The 16,640-nt window shown below is 41.2% G+C and overlaps 1 protein-coding gene across 1 annotated transcript in view; it reads right to left on the bottom strand.

Moving 5' to 3' along the window:
* The window catches only part of lamc3 (laminin, gamma 3), a 154,391-nt gene that overhangs the window by 20,159 nt on the left and 117,592 nt on the right, over positions 1-16,640 (bottom strand). The window contains exons 13-17 of the mRNA XM_085280052.1: positions 4,242-4,430; positions 3,754-3,999; positions 2,354-2,507; positions 2,103-2,245; positions 1,753-1,931 (exon numbers count right to left, since the gene is read on the bottom strand). Coding sequence (XP_085136178.1) covers positions 1,753-1,931; positions 2,103-2,245; positions 2,354-2,507; positions 3,754-3,999; positions 4,242-4,430 — 911 coding nt within the window. The remainder of the gene's footprint in view (positions 1-1,752; positions 1,932-2,102; positions 2,246-2,353; positions 2,508-3,753; positions 4,000-4,241; positions 4,431-16,640) is intronic.

Raw genomic sequence — 16,640 nt, forward strand, 5'->3', positions numbered from 1 at the left:
ATAGTCTGAAACACTGACACCTAAACTGAAGCGATATTTTGTAAAATGCTACACGTCACTTTTATTAGAGTGTTTTAAGACTGAATTGTAGGCTCCAGTCGGCACAGCAGTTAGTGGTTTACAATATTGCTTCAGAGTAAGCTTGTGTGTGGCGTTTGCATGATCTCTTTTTGCCTGCGTAGCTTTTGCCCTGCTTCCACCTAAAGTCTGAAGACATGTTAGGTTAATTGAACGTGAAGGAGATAAAGTGTTTTAAGTTTATAGAGTAAAGCGCTGCATGTATATAAGGTTAAAATGTGACTCGCAGTCTTTAAGTGGTTTGAGTCATAAGTAAAACTAGAGAGTGCTATAGAAATGCACATAAGTACATTCAATCTGATCAGAATTATCTCACATTTTGTAGAAGAAATTATTGATTAAATAGTTGCAGAGTCAACACAGATAAAAAGGTCCATTCCTAAACAAAAAAGAATTCATATTCAATTCATGATGTCTACTGCTTCCTAAGTAGGAAAAGCAGGACTGCGAGGACCAACTGCAGCTGGTTTTAATTTGTACTTCTTTATTAACCTTGCACTATATTAAAACTCAACATTATTGTTTTTCATTGGGTCATTATTGCCAGATACTTTTAATAAAAAAGTTAAAAATCTATCCAATAACCTGCCAAAGATCAAATTACACAGTTAAACCAACTATCGAGCATTAAATAGCAAGACATTTTCTTTTGTAGAGACCACATAGAGCTCACAGAGGAATGAATATTGATGGACAAAAACACTATCGTGAGAAAAGGACTCTGTGCTGTCCTTCGTACACTCCAGATCCACCTTTAGCAGTAATAAATTGACGTGATTTTTGTTCTGTATGATTTTATCAGCCTCTCACATCCTTGTGGAGGAATTTTGGCTTGTCGTTTGCAGGTATATGCACAGCTCTCTTAAGACAAATTGTACTATTTTGAACTTTAACATTTAACATACTAACTGACACCTGAGATGTAGCTCTCAGGTTTTTTTTGCAATTTCTCAGCACTGCACAACTTGACCTTGGGTTGAATTTGCTGGGACGCTCTGAATGCTCCAGTAAACTCTCAAAACTCCTCCTTTTATAGAGGTGTTCACACCTGCTGATGATGTCTGTCAAATGCATTTCATTAGCAGCACCTAGCTGCACACAATCCTGTGAAAAATGCTTATTCATATATTAGGCCAGTGTTTCCCAACCACTGCGCCGCGGCACATAGGTCTGCCGTGAGAATTGATCAGGAAGATTATCTGGGAAACACTGTATTAGGCCATCCTAGCTGTCATGCTAACATCACATACTTTCAGAGACATTATCTTGGCAGTTGAAGTGTATGTAAACTTGGGTCCCGTTTTAACCGTGACATCCCATATAATTTCTTCCTTATTCTAACTTGAATGTCTTGTATGGCGATCTTTACCTGCAATGATGCTTTCTGACCAACAGATGGCACTCTTACAAATACCAAGTGCTTGTGTCCAGTTACAGCCGTCAGTGACGGCCAGCCACGCAAAGCAGATTTAAGGAATACACATTCCCAACACAGTCAACTTGTGTAGCTTTTTTGCTATCATGTTTGCCATTTGACTACAAATGCTTATTTTTATATGCTGTGCCCTAATTTGTCATTCGAAGCAGTAAAAATTTAAAAAATCCTGATTTTTTGTTTTTCTTCCAAACGCAAATATTAACGAACATAAACAATTTAACGAAACATAGACCCACCTGTTTCTTGACAAGGCCATAACAAACTGGGCATTCCTCGCACTGGTGTGTGGCTCTGTTGTGGAAATAGTTTAACTCACATTTGTCACACTTGTAACCCACAAAGCCCTGGCGGCAGTGGCAGGTGCCGTTACTGCGACACTGCATAGAAACGGAGCCCATCGGGTCACAGTTACAGGCTTGGTGAGGCAAGATGGGACCACAAGGGGATGGCAGAGCCGGGGAAGCAACAGAGATAAACATTTATAGAGTTAGAAATGCCTTCATGTGTGATCTGTATTAGAGGAAGTATTAGAGGATTAGAGGATGGCACATAGTGCAGTTGTGATGCCTCGAGTAAAGTACTGTACCTCTGCAACCTCGTGATGAGAATCCAAAGAAGCCCAAACGGCAAGTATCACACAGTCTCCCCTCCACTCCTGTGCGACACACACACTGCCCTGTGATTGGATGGCATGCCAGTGACGATGAGCCAATTGGATTACATTTGCATCTGAGGAAGGCAGGAAAATGACACATTAATGATAGAGTCTGCTTCTAAGAATAGTTATTACTGCTTTTCATACAAATCAACTCTGAAGCGCACAGGGGATCTGTTTACATTTCACATCCAATGCCTGGTTGGAGGTTGAAGAAGCCAACTTCGCAATAACTGCAATCCCGTCCGGTCACATGACTGAGGCAATGACAATTTCCTGTCTGAGGATGGCATTCATTTACATGCCCAGATGTTCCAGCAGAGCTGCAGCTGCATGCTAAAGGAAATAAACACAAAACTTGAAACAAAAAAATCTGTTTGCAGCTTGCAAACAGCTTGCGGTACAAGATACGCCTACTTTGTATATCTTCAACTGGCACACTGGATTTCTTGTATTTGTCATCTATTTAAATAGGCTAGTATGACGAACAAAGATAAATAAAGTTTTGATTTTAAGAACAAGCCACAATGATCCAGGAGAAACATCTAGGGATATGCATCTTTGTGTAGACCAATTTTAGTGCAGAGTTTGATACCTTTACATCGATCAAAAACGTGTGTTTTGGAATCTTTATTGTCTCAATAGGAGATGTGGGTTACTTGTTCGTCGTGTTCCAAACACATGTTGCTAACAGGGAAGCTGCAGAGTGCCACTGGTGGCCAACCTGTGCAACAATCATAACATAACAGGGTTGAAGTGTTTTTTTTAAATTTTCATTTCTCATCCTTTATAAATGATTATAGTAATATATCAGCAAATAGCTAACACAACATCTTGCTTTCACATCTGCAGTTATGAGTGATTTGTTTATGTTATACAGCTTGATTTCAGTCACCAGCCAAACCAAATATTACATTTCCCAGTTTATCAATTCATTATGAAAACAATAAGAAAAGACAAAGAATAGAATAATAGAAGTCCTATATCCCTCTGTGGTGTTGTTCTGTTCTGTAGAGGCTCAACTGTGGTAGAATGAAGCATAAGAAAAGGATAAGAAAATCAAAGGACAAACACGTCACAGCTATTACTGTTTCTGCTTTTGTAACTTCAGTTAGTTTTTTTCCCCCGCTTTCCATTCTCCCAGCCCAGTGAGTCTCTTCTTTTTTGTGTTATCTTTCTGACCCACAGCCATTTGTTCAAACCATTTTCAGCTTTTGCCTTTCATGACTCAAGACAGCTATACCTGTCAAGATAGAACTCTTGAATTGAAGGCAATTTGAATGGACTATTTTTTCCTCTTTTTAAAAGTCCAACCTGAAGGTCAAGTAGCCTTTAGTAGAATATGTCCATTAGCTTTCTGGTTGTAAACACAACAATATGACAGTATGAATTGTATGCTGATACAGTTTAAATGCAACACTGCCGGAAAAAAGGTTGAATGCAGTGGATGTTTCCAAGGGAAGCAAGCCAAACACATCTATAAGTGCAGGGGAACTCTTTCAGGAGACCCATCTTTCATTGCTCATCTTGCACTGACATCGTAGCGTCATAATAAATTACCGGCACACTCTCGGTTACTCACACTTGCACTTCTGGCCCACTGTCTGGTCCAGGGCGTTGCCGTAAAAACCCTGCTGGCAGCGTTCACAGTGATCTCCCTCCGTGTGTCCCAGGCACTTCAGACAGCGCCCAGTGACGTGGTCACATATTCCCACCGCGTTGAAGTCCACATTACCATTGCAGTTGCATCTCGCACATGGCTGAGCTGCCCCTGAGAGCCCTAGGGGGTCACCATAGTAGCCATCTTCACACCTCTGACAGCGCATTCCTACACAGAGAATGAGGTGAGAGAGAGACGGGCAGGAAATAGATGAATAGATGAGAAAGAACACTGCTGGAGGTCACCGTCACCCGACCTCAGCTCAAATTAAGGTGGAGTGCGCTACAGCCACCATCTTTTCAGTATCACGCTGTCGTGTGGAGACGCTCTGACTGCTTTGATCTTGACATAAAGCTCGTTACTCAGTGTGCTTCCCATCCATACGAATTTGTTTAAATTGTTCACGTCACCTGTCTGTCCTGCAGGGCAGTTGGTACAGACCACCTGTCCTGTCTCTGCAATTTGGACACAGCTGGTCTGGCCTGGGCAAGGGCAAGGCTGACAATCACCAGGTGTGCCAATCAAAGAGTTGCCATAGTAACCATCCAGGCAGCGCTCACAGGTCGTCCCGGTGGTGAAGTCTGAGCATTCACATACACCTGAAAAACACACAAAAAAGACACATTGGTAATGCACATGCACACCTGCTTAGACAGTGTTGTTTATCTCACAAACAGGGGACAGAAAACAACGTTTTCCTCATCACCAGCAGAGGACGCTGTGTCTCTGACCATCACTGCACCTACTCCCCATAGATACTCCAGCTCTGTTAATAAAAGGGAAAAAAAAGAAAAAAAAAAACATAGTGCTCTCCACAGCCCACCGCGGAGAGCGCAAGACAACTAAATTCACCCAGTCTATAATTGCTTTGGGAAAAATATAAGCCAAATGTGGTCCGAAAGACCTTCAAGAAGTAAAGCAATTCCCCCTCCAAGTGGGAGAGATTACCAATTCTATGATGTCCTAAAAAAAACAGAAAAAACAAACTGTTGTTTTGAAACCTCTTTTGAAGAACAACTTGCACCTTTAAGCCACTCTAAAGGATTTACTCACGTGCAAAATGTGTTGATATACATGCGCGTGCATAGAATCCCCGATGAATTCTGCTCGATTTACTGAGCTGCTTTTTGCCCTCATGTCACATTTCAAAATCCATTAAGCTACGGGTAGTGCTGAATGATATGACATGATAATCGTAGAAAATACCCACAGCAGTGGAGGCACTGATATAATGTATGGGTATATGGAGTGAATGTAAAGCAGCTTTCGGTGACCTGCCGTGGCTCTGAAGTCACACGCTGAATCGAAGAGACCTACGTAGCGGTTTGAGCAACAACTTCTGAAGCCATTAAGACAAAAAAAATTCTCACATGATTTAAAGTGGCACATTAGTGTACCACAAAATAATAAGTGCTAACATTCTTGGAAGACATTAATTATAAGGTATAAAAATAGTATCTGCATTTGAGTTTCTTTGTGTGACTGCGCTTTTTTTTTTTTTTGGTGCACTGCAAGATTTTTTTTGTGTTTTAGTATTAATCAAATATTATCTATATAATAATTAATTATATATATTATTTATATCTTCTACAGAACACCAGTAACATGAATCACAAATAATCTGCAGGCATGTGATTTTCTTTTTTTTTTTACTGAGTCCTCATTAAAATTTCCCATCACTCCCCTCATAGCCTACGGTGTAATTCAGTGAAAAGCTCTCTGCTGTGCATTTTTAAATCAGCTCACACTACTGAATATTGGAGTAAATAAATTCTTGCCTCTAGTTATGGGGGGGGGGCGGGGGGGGTCACCGCAACCAGTGTCCCCCCCCCCATCGTGAACCTGCGAGTATATGAGATGGAATAAAAGCTGCAAAGTCATTAGCGGTAACAATTATGCTTTTGCCTCATGAAGTGTAGACTTCTGGGAAAAAAAAAATTATTAGTTCTTCGACGATGTGAGGTGAATGATAGTAACTTTCAAGCATGTAATGCCAGTCATTTAAACAGAGCATTTAGCAATAATGATTGTTTCCAGCATGAAGAAGTGAGTCTTTCTTGAATTTCACAAGGCATTCCAATGACACTGATGTTGTGCAGTGTCAATCCCCAATGAGCCATAGTAAATTTAATGGCAGCAGAAATGTGCTGACTTTACTGAGTGTGAAGATGACTGAGCGTGATATGAGGCAGCGGAGCCACCGAGGGCCTCCTCGACGCTATTATCATTTTATCGGCTCCTCAGAAAAGCTAACGGCACGGATCGCAAAGTGACGCTGAATGGCAGGATCACGTGACGCTCCTCATCGTCATGCCAACCGCATCCCTTGAGAATCATTTTATCAATGGATCAATGACCGCTCACTCGGCCTGTTAATGAACTGGGATTTCTGTGATGCTAACGTCTGGAGCAGTGCGTTTTGAATCCTTTGACAAATCCACACAATCCTCCTATTCTGCTTTCACCTTCTCGCGCTCCTCCCCTTTCAGCTAAGGAGCCCTGCACTTCAGTGCTCTGCTCTCCTTGTCTCTTTTGTGATGGCAGAGCAATATTTCTCCTTGTTTTTTTTTTTCTTAAAGACGAGTCCTCCATCATATATATACATCACACTCCAAAAAAGCTATTTTCTACCAGTGCTTATTCTACCTGCGCCCCATCCCTGCACTCATTCTCTCTGCAGGAGCGCATTCATACCCAGGACTAATGCGCTTCATTAATGGAGCCACTTGTGGCCAATAGAAATACAGTGGAATGCATCACTGAGAGATAGCTGCAGGGGCGCAGGCGGCCACTGTGGAACAAATGAAAGACAGGCGGCTTCACTCATTTCTCTCGTTCACATCTGAGCATCATTCACTGCTCCTCTCTCAAACGGAGTCGTTCTTCCAAAGATAGCGGTTATCGCCGCTCGTGGTAGCTTGTAATAACTTTAGCACCAGATGGAGACAGAAAAGGAGGAAACATATTCCAAGGAGAGATGGTTCTTAAATATTTTTTTTGTGTGTGTGTGTGTCTGTTTTGTTTTGAAAGAGATCGTAGCCCAACTCTCCTCTGTTATTACATTTGCCTCTAAAGTCTCAAGATTTATTTTCTGACTAAATTGAGTTTCTTAAGATCACCGCGTGTCATCTGCACCATCTTGGGAGGTCTTTCTGAGAATGAAGGGCGACGTGTGGGGCCCTTGATGACGTGTGAAGCCAGACACACAAGGAAAACAAGCAACTCAGCTGTGCCACTTAAGTGTTTAGGCTACTCGTCACTTCACGACTCAGCACAAACACGCATGAAAATAATCGTGGACTATAACAGATTCCTACATTTTCTGCCCCCCCTCCCATGCACATTAAACAATACTGCCGCACGGATGTGATTTCACAAACATGAGTTTTTCAAGAGCTCCACATTTTCCAGGAGGCTTGTCTCCTTAGCCCACTGGAACATTAAAATGCTTCTGGCCAAGGAAATTTATTTACTAATGCATGTGAACACACTGCTTTAATGAAGGGAAGGAGGAAAGAAAAGCAGAGACAGAGAGAGAACTTTTTGGCCTGCCACTTTAAGGCCTCAAGGGTGGAAGCCGGGTTAAATCTGCTGCGCGACTGTTATGGCGATGTTGTTCTCTAATTTAACACAGATATGCTGCTAGTGACTGCTGCTGCAGATGTGGCTTGTCATGGGCTCTGAATAAGTGGACTGCTGCAGAGGAGAGAGGGAGGGGCAGTATATTGTGTCCAGCGCCATACATAATGTGTGCAGTACGGATGACTGGGGAAATACGTTCTGTCGTGCTGTGACTGTGGAAAATAAATGCATCAATTGCTGTTTTGTGTATAGACGCTGTCAGCCAAATTGTTACAGCCAAGGCCCCCTGGGTATCCCGGGGATGGAAACTCTAACAGCAGTGGCTGTAGCTCATGTTGCCTCACTCTGGCTCTGGGTTACCTAGATGTTAGGGAGGAGCTGAACAAGAGATTTATGATGTCTTATTAAATGCTAATTCCATAAAACTGCTTAAAAAAGCCAATCAATAATAATCTTAAACTGCTTATTCTTTTTTCATGTAATTAAAAGGTGAGACTGTTATCTGAGACTTAACTGTAAGATCCACGGTGAGCCGTGTTATATGGCATGAAGAGACAAACTCAGGATGTTTGACTACTTCAGCCGTCCCCTAGACTAAAGTACCTCAACAACTAAACATTTATGTTTATAGGTTTGGAAGTTTATCCATTTTTTTTTGTCTTTGCACATGTTAGATGGATTCCCATGCATTAAATTTGAATCGCAGCACTCACACTGTATAGATGTTAACCTCAGGATGAACTGTAACAACGTTGGCAGTTGCGTATATAAAGTTTTATCATCAGGTTAAAGCTGTTTAGTCTGTGAGCAAATAGCCATCAAACTAATGACAAACAAGCTCAAGTGAAAAGGGGGAACTACTAAACATTATAAACCCAGACTGCATATAAATGATTGATGTAGCAACCAGGATATCACACGTGCTTTGAGATGAGCACTTTGACCTCCACCATCTTGGTGCTTTTGAAAGTGGACCTGCCGACCGAGCAGTGCACGCTCACACTTGGCAATCAGAAAGTGCTTGCTTTGGGTCAAATCATCAGTAAACACGATATTTCCTTTCACTGCTTTGCTGATGATATTCAACTATATCGTGTCCTCAATCCCAGGATGGATAAAATCATCATACGCTTTGAGGGCATCCAATTCTTAACAGAATTTCCTTTAGCTGTTGACAATAAAACAGATTTTTTTTCTGAGACATTGCAAAATTGAGATTCATTTGCTTAGACTAGTGCATTTCACTTTACTCTGGTCTCAGTCAGTCCTCTCAGTCCCGTCTACAGCCTGTCCATAATGCTGCTGCTGGGGTCCTCATAGACACACGAAAAAAGAGATCATATTGCACCTCTGGTAGCTTCTCTCCACTGGTTGCCAGTGAGGTGTGGAATCAATTGCAAGAGCTTCCTGCTTGTTTACAAAGCCTCTCATGGCTTGACTCCTTACATCGCTGACCCCTACAACCCTATTCAGTTTCCAGGTCCCTCCGGTCAGATGCTTCTGGCTTTCCCCCACTCTAGATTTAAACCCAGAGGAGACCGTGTCCTCTCTGTGTTTACCCCCAAACTGTGTAACAGCATTCCCTTCAAAGTCAAATTTTCTCCTTTCTTTTGAGTCTTTTAAAATTATGCCCATACCGCATTCCAGATACCTTGGAGCGCATTCCAGAAAAGGAGAGAAAAAACTTGTTTTGGTTCATAGCATCACTAGCAAAACAGCACAAGACTGCATGAGACTTTGCACTTAAAAAACACATTAATAGACAGAGTCTGGTTAGTGCTCTACATATGGCTCATTTAGTGAGTCAATAATACATAACAGTGGCAGTACAAATGAAATGTTTACAGTTTTACTACGGTTTATGTTCAGTGCCGCCATCTTGGATTGCTAACTGGATTGGATTTACCACCTCAGGGTGTTATGGTAAGACTTTCCAAGAGGAAAATTGAAGTTAAGGGGGCATTCCACAAAAAGTTCTGACTGGGACTACCAACTTCTTCAGGAATGCACCATTAAACTTATTTTTACTTACTAGCATTTGAGTCTGTCTGTATCTTTTTTGTCCATGACTGTGTATGTTTAGCACCTACTAAGATATATTTCACTTATTTCTTATCTATTCTTTTTTTTTCTAATCCTCCTTTTGTACAACACTCTGATCTTCTTGAAAAGATACACTACATAGACAAAAGTACTGGGCAACCTACTGATTACACCTACAGGAGCTACTTAGCCTTAGAAGCCCACTCAATGAAGTTCCTTGTGCTCATGTTAATACCAAAAATGGTTTGGAACTCAGCAGTCAGTGAATCAGTAGAGCGTTGGTGACTGAGGACTAGACGACGCTGCCCTGTAACTTCACATGTTCTGTACCAATGAAGTTGATTGTGGAACATGTAGGAGAATAGACCTTTATGACTTGTTGCAGTGGCATCCTATTACAGCAGCATCGGTGAATTACCCATTCTCTCACAAATGTTTGTAAAGGCAGACTGAATGGCAAAAATCTTGATTTTATGGACCTGTGACAACGTGACTGAAAACACCAGAATTTGAAGATACAAGGTATGGCCCAATACTTTTGTCCATGTAGTGAAGGTTCACCTATCATATCAGGACATATACACACCAATAAAGTCTTGGAAGAGGCCATAGAAAATTATAATTGAAAGGCTATTTTCTCACATAAGACTATACAATCTGATTTGCAACCAGAGGAGTTGGCTCTTGCTGGCTTTTACAAAATATGCACATTTCCAAATTGGCTTCACTCGGAAGCTGCTTCATCTTTTGAATACAATCTGTGATTAAGCTTAAATAGTTAATTCATTTATTAGAACTGACATTGGCAATTAGTGCAAAGTCCAAAGCACCATCATGGCGGTAGATTTTTTTCCCCTCTTGTTTTTATTCTTTAAATCTTTGCCCATCTGTAAGTGGTCAACCATTCTGAATCCAATTAGTACCTAATGTAAGGAGCGGTTTTAATGTTCAATCCTCAGTATGATCCTTCTCAGGGCTTTTCCAATTGTTTCCAGCCAAAAGCATATTGCCACATCATTTTCATTATAAAATAATTAACACAAACAACGCAATAATGGGTTCATGTGGCACAAAACTGCAATTTAATATTGTTATTTTAAAAGTCAGGCATGATTAAAAACAACACTGGGTCTGTTTTATTCAGTCATTTAATTATTCTCTCTTTCTTTGCACAAATAGAATATTATAAATGGGAAATCACACACGAGGTAGGTATTTGTGCATTTTTATTAATGTGAAGTGATGGGATTAAGTATTTAGTTTATAGGGATTTGAAGAGGAAGCTCAGTTTGATCTGAGCGATCGTTAGCTGTGTTTGTAAGTCCACGCTGTGCATCCACAAACTGGGATCATTGGGCCAGTTTATAAATGCAGACAAATCACGTGTTTTCAGCACTTGGCTTTAATATTCAGGCGATGAAGACGGCCAGCTTCATTCAGTCTATCACACGCACCTGAATACAGCATGTGCATCTCCTCCAAAGCCGCTGAATAAAAAGGTCTTTCTTTTCCTTGTTCTGTTTCATAACAGCATATGCTTGTTTCTCACTTTGACATTTGTGCAGGGCCAAATTTTTGAATAATGTGCACTGGTTTTGCATAACTAAATGTCACGCCCACTGCAGTCTGGTGGAGGAGGTCAGGGAACTGAAGCGATTTTTTTTCTCCTGGTCTGGGCTTTTGAGCAGTGAAGTACATTGAAATCAGGCTAATAAAGGCCATCACCCAGAGTACCTGTCTCCTTGCATCAATTAAGGCACAGATGAAGAAATGACCAAGTGTGCTGCTTACTGCATGCTCATTAGAATGCCAAGTTAAACTGGAGAATGCTGTGAGTCCGTGTTTACCAACAAAGGGGCACTTTAGAAGGAGATAGAGGAAGTCAGGGCGCGCATTTCCCAAATGCCTCCTTAAATGCCATCGTCAGCCTCTCTAAGGTCATTAGTTGGAAAAATCTTTCAGAGAAAGTTGAGGCAGAAGAACTGATACAGAGGGAAGCTGGCTCTAGTGGTGGTTTATTCAGCCCCTTAATCTCTCTGGTGGGTTGCATTTGTTGCAGGCTAAGCCCTGAAATGCCTGGCCTGTATCAGCATGATGGGATATGAGGAGCGACAGTGAGGGGAAAAGGAAGTGAAAAAGTGCAAAATAAGACAGATGTAGTCCGTTACAAAGCATCTTTCCATGTAATTTCTACTGCTGATCCTATTTGGCACGCTTTACTTATCTCCTCACGACCAGCACATTTATTCTACACAAAAATAAACAGAAAGATAAACAATGTGCACACTCTCTCTGCCTGTCTTAGCTTCTAGTCACACTGTCAGTGATTGCAGATTTGAAAAGGTTTCGACCTTTCCCTGATGAAATCAGTTCAGACAAGGAAAACTCAGTGCAACGAACTAGCTACATCCATAAAATTACACAGAAAAAAGGAATTTTACCGACCTGAACACAAACAAAAGATATAAAAAAGAAAAGAAAATTGAAGCAATGTCCTCAGAAATCCCCCCACAAGTATTTATACTGGTTACTGAATTTGTTGGTTTGCACTCACTTTCAAAAAAATCCAGAAAACAACAGATTAGTAAAATGTAATAAATCGATTTGCATGTCACTGAATGAATTAAGTATTTGGTCCTCTACATCCCAGCCAGAATTCTGGCTCCCACAGACTGGCTGTGTGTCCAAGAGGCACACAGATTACAAGGAAACAATCAATCAATTACCGATCCTGCTGATCTCAACTTGTTATGTGTACAAAGTACACCTGTCTGCATAAACAATTTCTTCAATTCCGACCTCTCCACCACCATGGGCAAGACCAAAGAGCAGCCAAATGATGTCAGGCACAAGATTGTAGACCTGCACAACACTGGCATGGGCTACAAGACAATCAGCAAGAGGCTTGGCGAGAAGTTGACAGCTATTGTTTGATTATTCAGAAATGGAAGAAATGTAAAATGACCATCAGTTGCCATCTGTCTGTGTATCTACATGCAAGAGCTTATCTCTTGGGGTAAGGATGATCATAAGAAAGGTCTATTGAATATGAAATTGCAACCCAAAACTAGAAAGGTGGAACTTGTTCATGATCTGAAGGCAGTTGGGAACACAGTCAGCAAGATCATTGGTAACACACTGCACTAGATTGAATTGAAATCTTGCAGCGCCAACAAGGTTCCCCTGCCTAAAGAAGCACATGTACAGACCTGTCTTAAAAAGTTTGCCAGTGAACATCTAAATGAGTCAGAGAAGGTTTGGGAGAAGGCGCTGTGGTCAGATGAAACCAAATCAAGCTCTTTGGCATCAAACCGACCCACCATGTTTGGGGGAAGAAACTGGCTGAGTATGACCCAAAGACACCATCCACACAGTCAAGATGGAAACATTATGCTTTGTTCTAAGGGTTCAGGATGACTTCACTGCACTGAGGGCCAATGAAAGGGGGCCTTGTGTTGCAAAATCTTGGACCAGAACCCCCTTCCCTCAGTCAGAACACAGAAGATGGGTTTGAGTAGGTTTTCCGGCATGACAGTAACCCAAAACTTACCACCAAGGCAACAAAGGAGTGGCTAAAGAAGAAGCACATTAATGTCATGGAACGACTTAACCAGTCTCCAGACCTAAGTCTGATAGAAAATCTGTGGAAGAAGTTAAAGCTTCAAGTTTCCAAGCAGCAGCCAAGAAACCTAAAGGATTTAAAGAGTTTCTGTAAAGAGGCTGAGAAGGGTTCTTGTCTTCTTGTACTAAGTCAAGTTTTGCTGGAGGATCAAACACTTATTTCACTCAATGACATGCAAATCAATGTATAACTTGAAAACCCAAGTCTTTTGCACAATGCTGTACATGAGATGGATGTTGCAGCTTTTATATATACCGACCACCTCCCAGTGATGGTAGTGTTTTCTTAAGACGTAAGTATAAATGTAACGCACCCTGTAAGAGAACACAGGCCTATTAGAAAGAGGCGCTAACAGGGGAACTCAGATAAAGCTCCCTAACACTCACTAACCAGCACAGTGTTGAGAGCATCGTGTGTTTCAATTGTTTCTTTGATTAATGAGCGCTCTCCTGCAATATGGGGTGCATAGAAAATTGAGTGTTCCCATTTTATCTATACATTATAATTATGCCTCCATATCCCCCTTGAGATCATAAATTAGGGCCTCTGCCCAGTTTTATGGATGGTGTATATGCAATTACCACAGCCAACATGCTATAAAGAAATGCGTCCGGTCCTGTGGTGTGGTGTAGTAAAGTAAAGGTTTGTGAAACTGTGGAAACCTATAGTGTACACACATGTTCTTTTTTTTTTTTTTTTGCATTCTAACAACATGTGTCTGACTTCATCGGCCCTGCAGCACAAGAGCTCGGCAGAGAGTTCCACCACAAATATTAACATTTCCAATCTGTTGTGCTGCTCTACAGCAAATAGGACCGACACGACTCAGGGAGTGTTAATAAATCATGATTATGAAGCACCATTGGCTGCAGCTTCCCTCGGCAGCCAGCGAATAAATTCCATCCCAGTTTTGTCTGTGGGCACACCCCGCATGATGATACAAGTCGTTAGGTAATTATACAGCAATTAAGATTCTGATAGAAGAAACAGCAGGTTGGTCCGCCCTCCTAGTGACACACGATGAACAGGATGTCTCTAATCAACTTACTTTGATAGTTCCCCTTGACCAGAACTTATAGATTCATGGAGCGCCTCTCTTGCTTGTTTGCTTGCTGTTATATAAAGGAAGCCGGCTTGTGTTCACAAGGCGACAAGCCATCATCATTCATTTCCAAAAAAAAAGAAGAGGATAATTTTAACTAGCTTCCTTTTCTAATAAACAGCCAGCGCTATTCAAGTGTCAGTCCAGGGGACACATCATAAGAAACATTTATAATACATGACTCAGAGGACACATTGCTTTCCTCTCATTCATCATTTGCATAGTGTCTGAGCCAGGTATATATTTTTAACGCATCCTGAAAAGTGTCTGTGTGGGTGTGTATGTGTGTGTGTGTTTGTTCAGTGAAAATTGTTCATAATTTGAGGAGACCTGACAGGGGAAAATGATAAAGATACGATTACGACACTCCAAAGTATCGCTTGCTGTGTATAAACCACTTTGATGCCAAAACTGTTAAGCAAGTTCATGATTGAGTTAATAAAAATTGCACGGATTGTGTTCAAACGATGCTGAAAACACAAAACTGATTTTCATTTATTACCTCCCCACTTTCCCTCTCTGTGGTCCAAGTTGAAGTACTAATGCTACTACCTCCTATTTAAAATAAAAGCATTTGTTCGCCTTCGTAAAAGCATAAAAGAACAGCATGGACTACTATGCCAATATAAAGGAAATACAACAATGAAAGACAGAAGGCCACATAGGGAGTAAAAACTGGAGAACGCTCCCCACAGAGGGGAGTAAAGGACGTAAAAAGGAGAAGAAAAAAAACATAACAAAGTCAAGGTGACTGGTGAGAGCAGGTGGAGTTTTTAGCTGACAGGAAGAAGGAAGCGGGAGAGAGCAAGAGACTGACAAGGGAGTCTGCCGAACAAGAAGAGGCAGAGAGGGAGAGAGAAAGAGCGTGTGACAGAGAAGGAGACAACCAGATTGAGAAGAGACATAAGAGACAGGAAATCTGCAAGCAAATTAGACATCATTAGCCAAGAGGCGGTTAACAAGTCTAATTAGGGGAGAGGCAGGCAGGCAGTGATACTAGACTTGCTTCCGGACCTCAGACACATGCACACAGAGTCAGTGATATAACCCACACACACTCACACACACAAACATAATGCGCACTCTCAGCCAAAGCTCCAGGCATCTCTTAACTAGGTCATATCTCTGAGTCTTCAAGTTGTAGGGTAGGAAAGAAGACGGGTAAGGAGAGGAAGAGAGAGATTGAGGGAAGATAAAGGATGGAGGGTGAGACCTTGGATGGGATAGTTGTCTGCTCTTGGTGAGATGGAGTCGTTTAAAAGCTGTGCGAACGAGATAGCGTGGAAAAGGCTCAGGGAGGAAAATAAAGAGCGCACGCTGACAGACATGTAAGCATATCTAAATAAGCGCACACAGGTTGACTTGTTTACACACCCAACAGCTGCCGTTTTACTTCTGTCATTTATGGAACGTTACATTTGGGATGTGAATGTGAAAGCGTGCTCCGACTGCTGTTATTGTCACCCACAAGAAAAAAAGTCTGGTACTTTAAATACAGACTCTTAGATTATCTGTTATTATAAAGATTAGTTGAAATGAGGATACTGCTGTATTAGTAGAGCCACCCAGTTTTTAAGTTTTGAGTGATAGCTTGCCAATGCTCCTGAGGGATGGCTGAGCTACATTCCCTTGAAGTGATGATGACTGAATGTCAGTTCTAGAAAGACTAAAAAAAAGAAATGTTTCAGTCAAAGAGCCTCCATCTTTCTGTTCTTCCCCTCTCTCACGGGCCCAGTGATAGAAAATATTGTCTCAAGAACCCGTGATGATCCCTCGTGTCATGTAACACTGGCTGAATACTTCAGACTTCATTTTAGAACTAGAGATTTGGATCTGTATTTTATTGAATGGCATTATATTGAAATGCCCTTTTCCCAAATTCATTTGGAAAAAGGGCATTGCAGCTCCCTCCTCGTGGAATCAGATGCAACATCTCTTAAAACTTTAAGAGCTGGTCTCGCTAAATGTATTTAAGGTGTTTTTAGGTAACCTGGAGGCAGTTACTTCAGGCTACAAATGTTTTTCATGAATATTACGACTCACCCAAGACTATGCCTTTTACTTATGTTTTGGGCTTTATTGACAAAGAACTTCAAGAATTTTGGTGGTTTTTGCTTTTTTACTACTTGTACTACTTTTTTTTATCACTTGTAGTAGATTTGCATACTTGCCTGTTCTGTGTGTATTTACTACTGTTGATTGTCCTGGACATCATTTTGGGGTTGGAACACAATGCTAAATTTTGCTCTACAAGGGCCTGATATCCTCCCTCCTCTTAGAAACTATATCAGGTAAAAAGACAATTCTTTGTTTTTAGATTCATCAGGTCACAATAAGCCCAAATAGCAAAGAGAAATTTAAAAATGCATGCCATGAAAGAGTTTGGGTCTTAGGAAGTTAATTTTAGATCCCATTACATTTTTCAGTAACACAGTAATGTAACGCATTACTGGGCTAAAT

Source organism: Mchenga conophoros, linkage group LG7 (assembly GCF_057382185.1).
Source record: "Mchenga conophoros isolate Kocher_MC1m ecotype Shallow Benthic linkage group LG7, M_conophoros_male_GT1.1, whole genome shotgun sequence".
In the NCBI taxonomy this organism is placed as follows: domain Eukaryota; kingdom Metazoa; phylum Chordata; class Actinopteri; order Cichliformes; family Cichlidae; genus Mchenga; species Mchenga conophoros.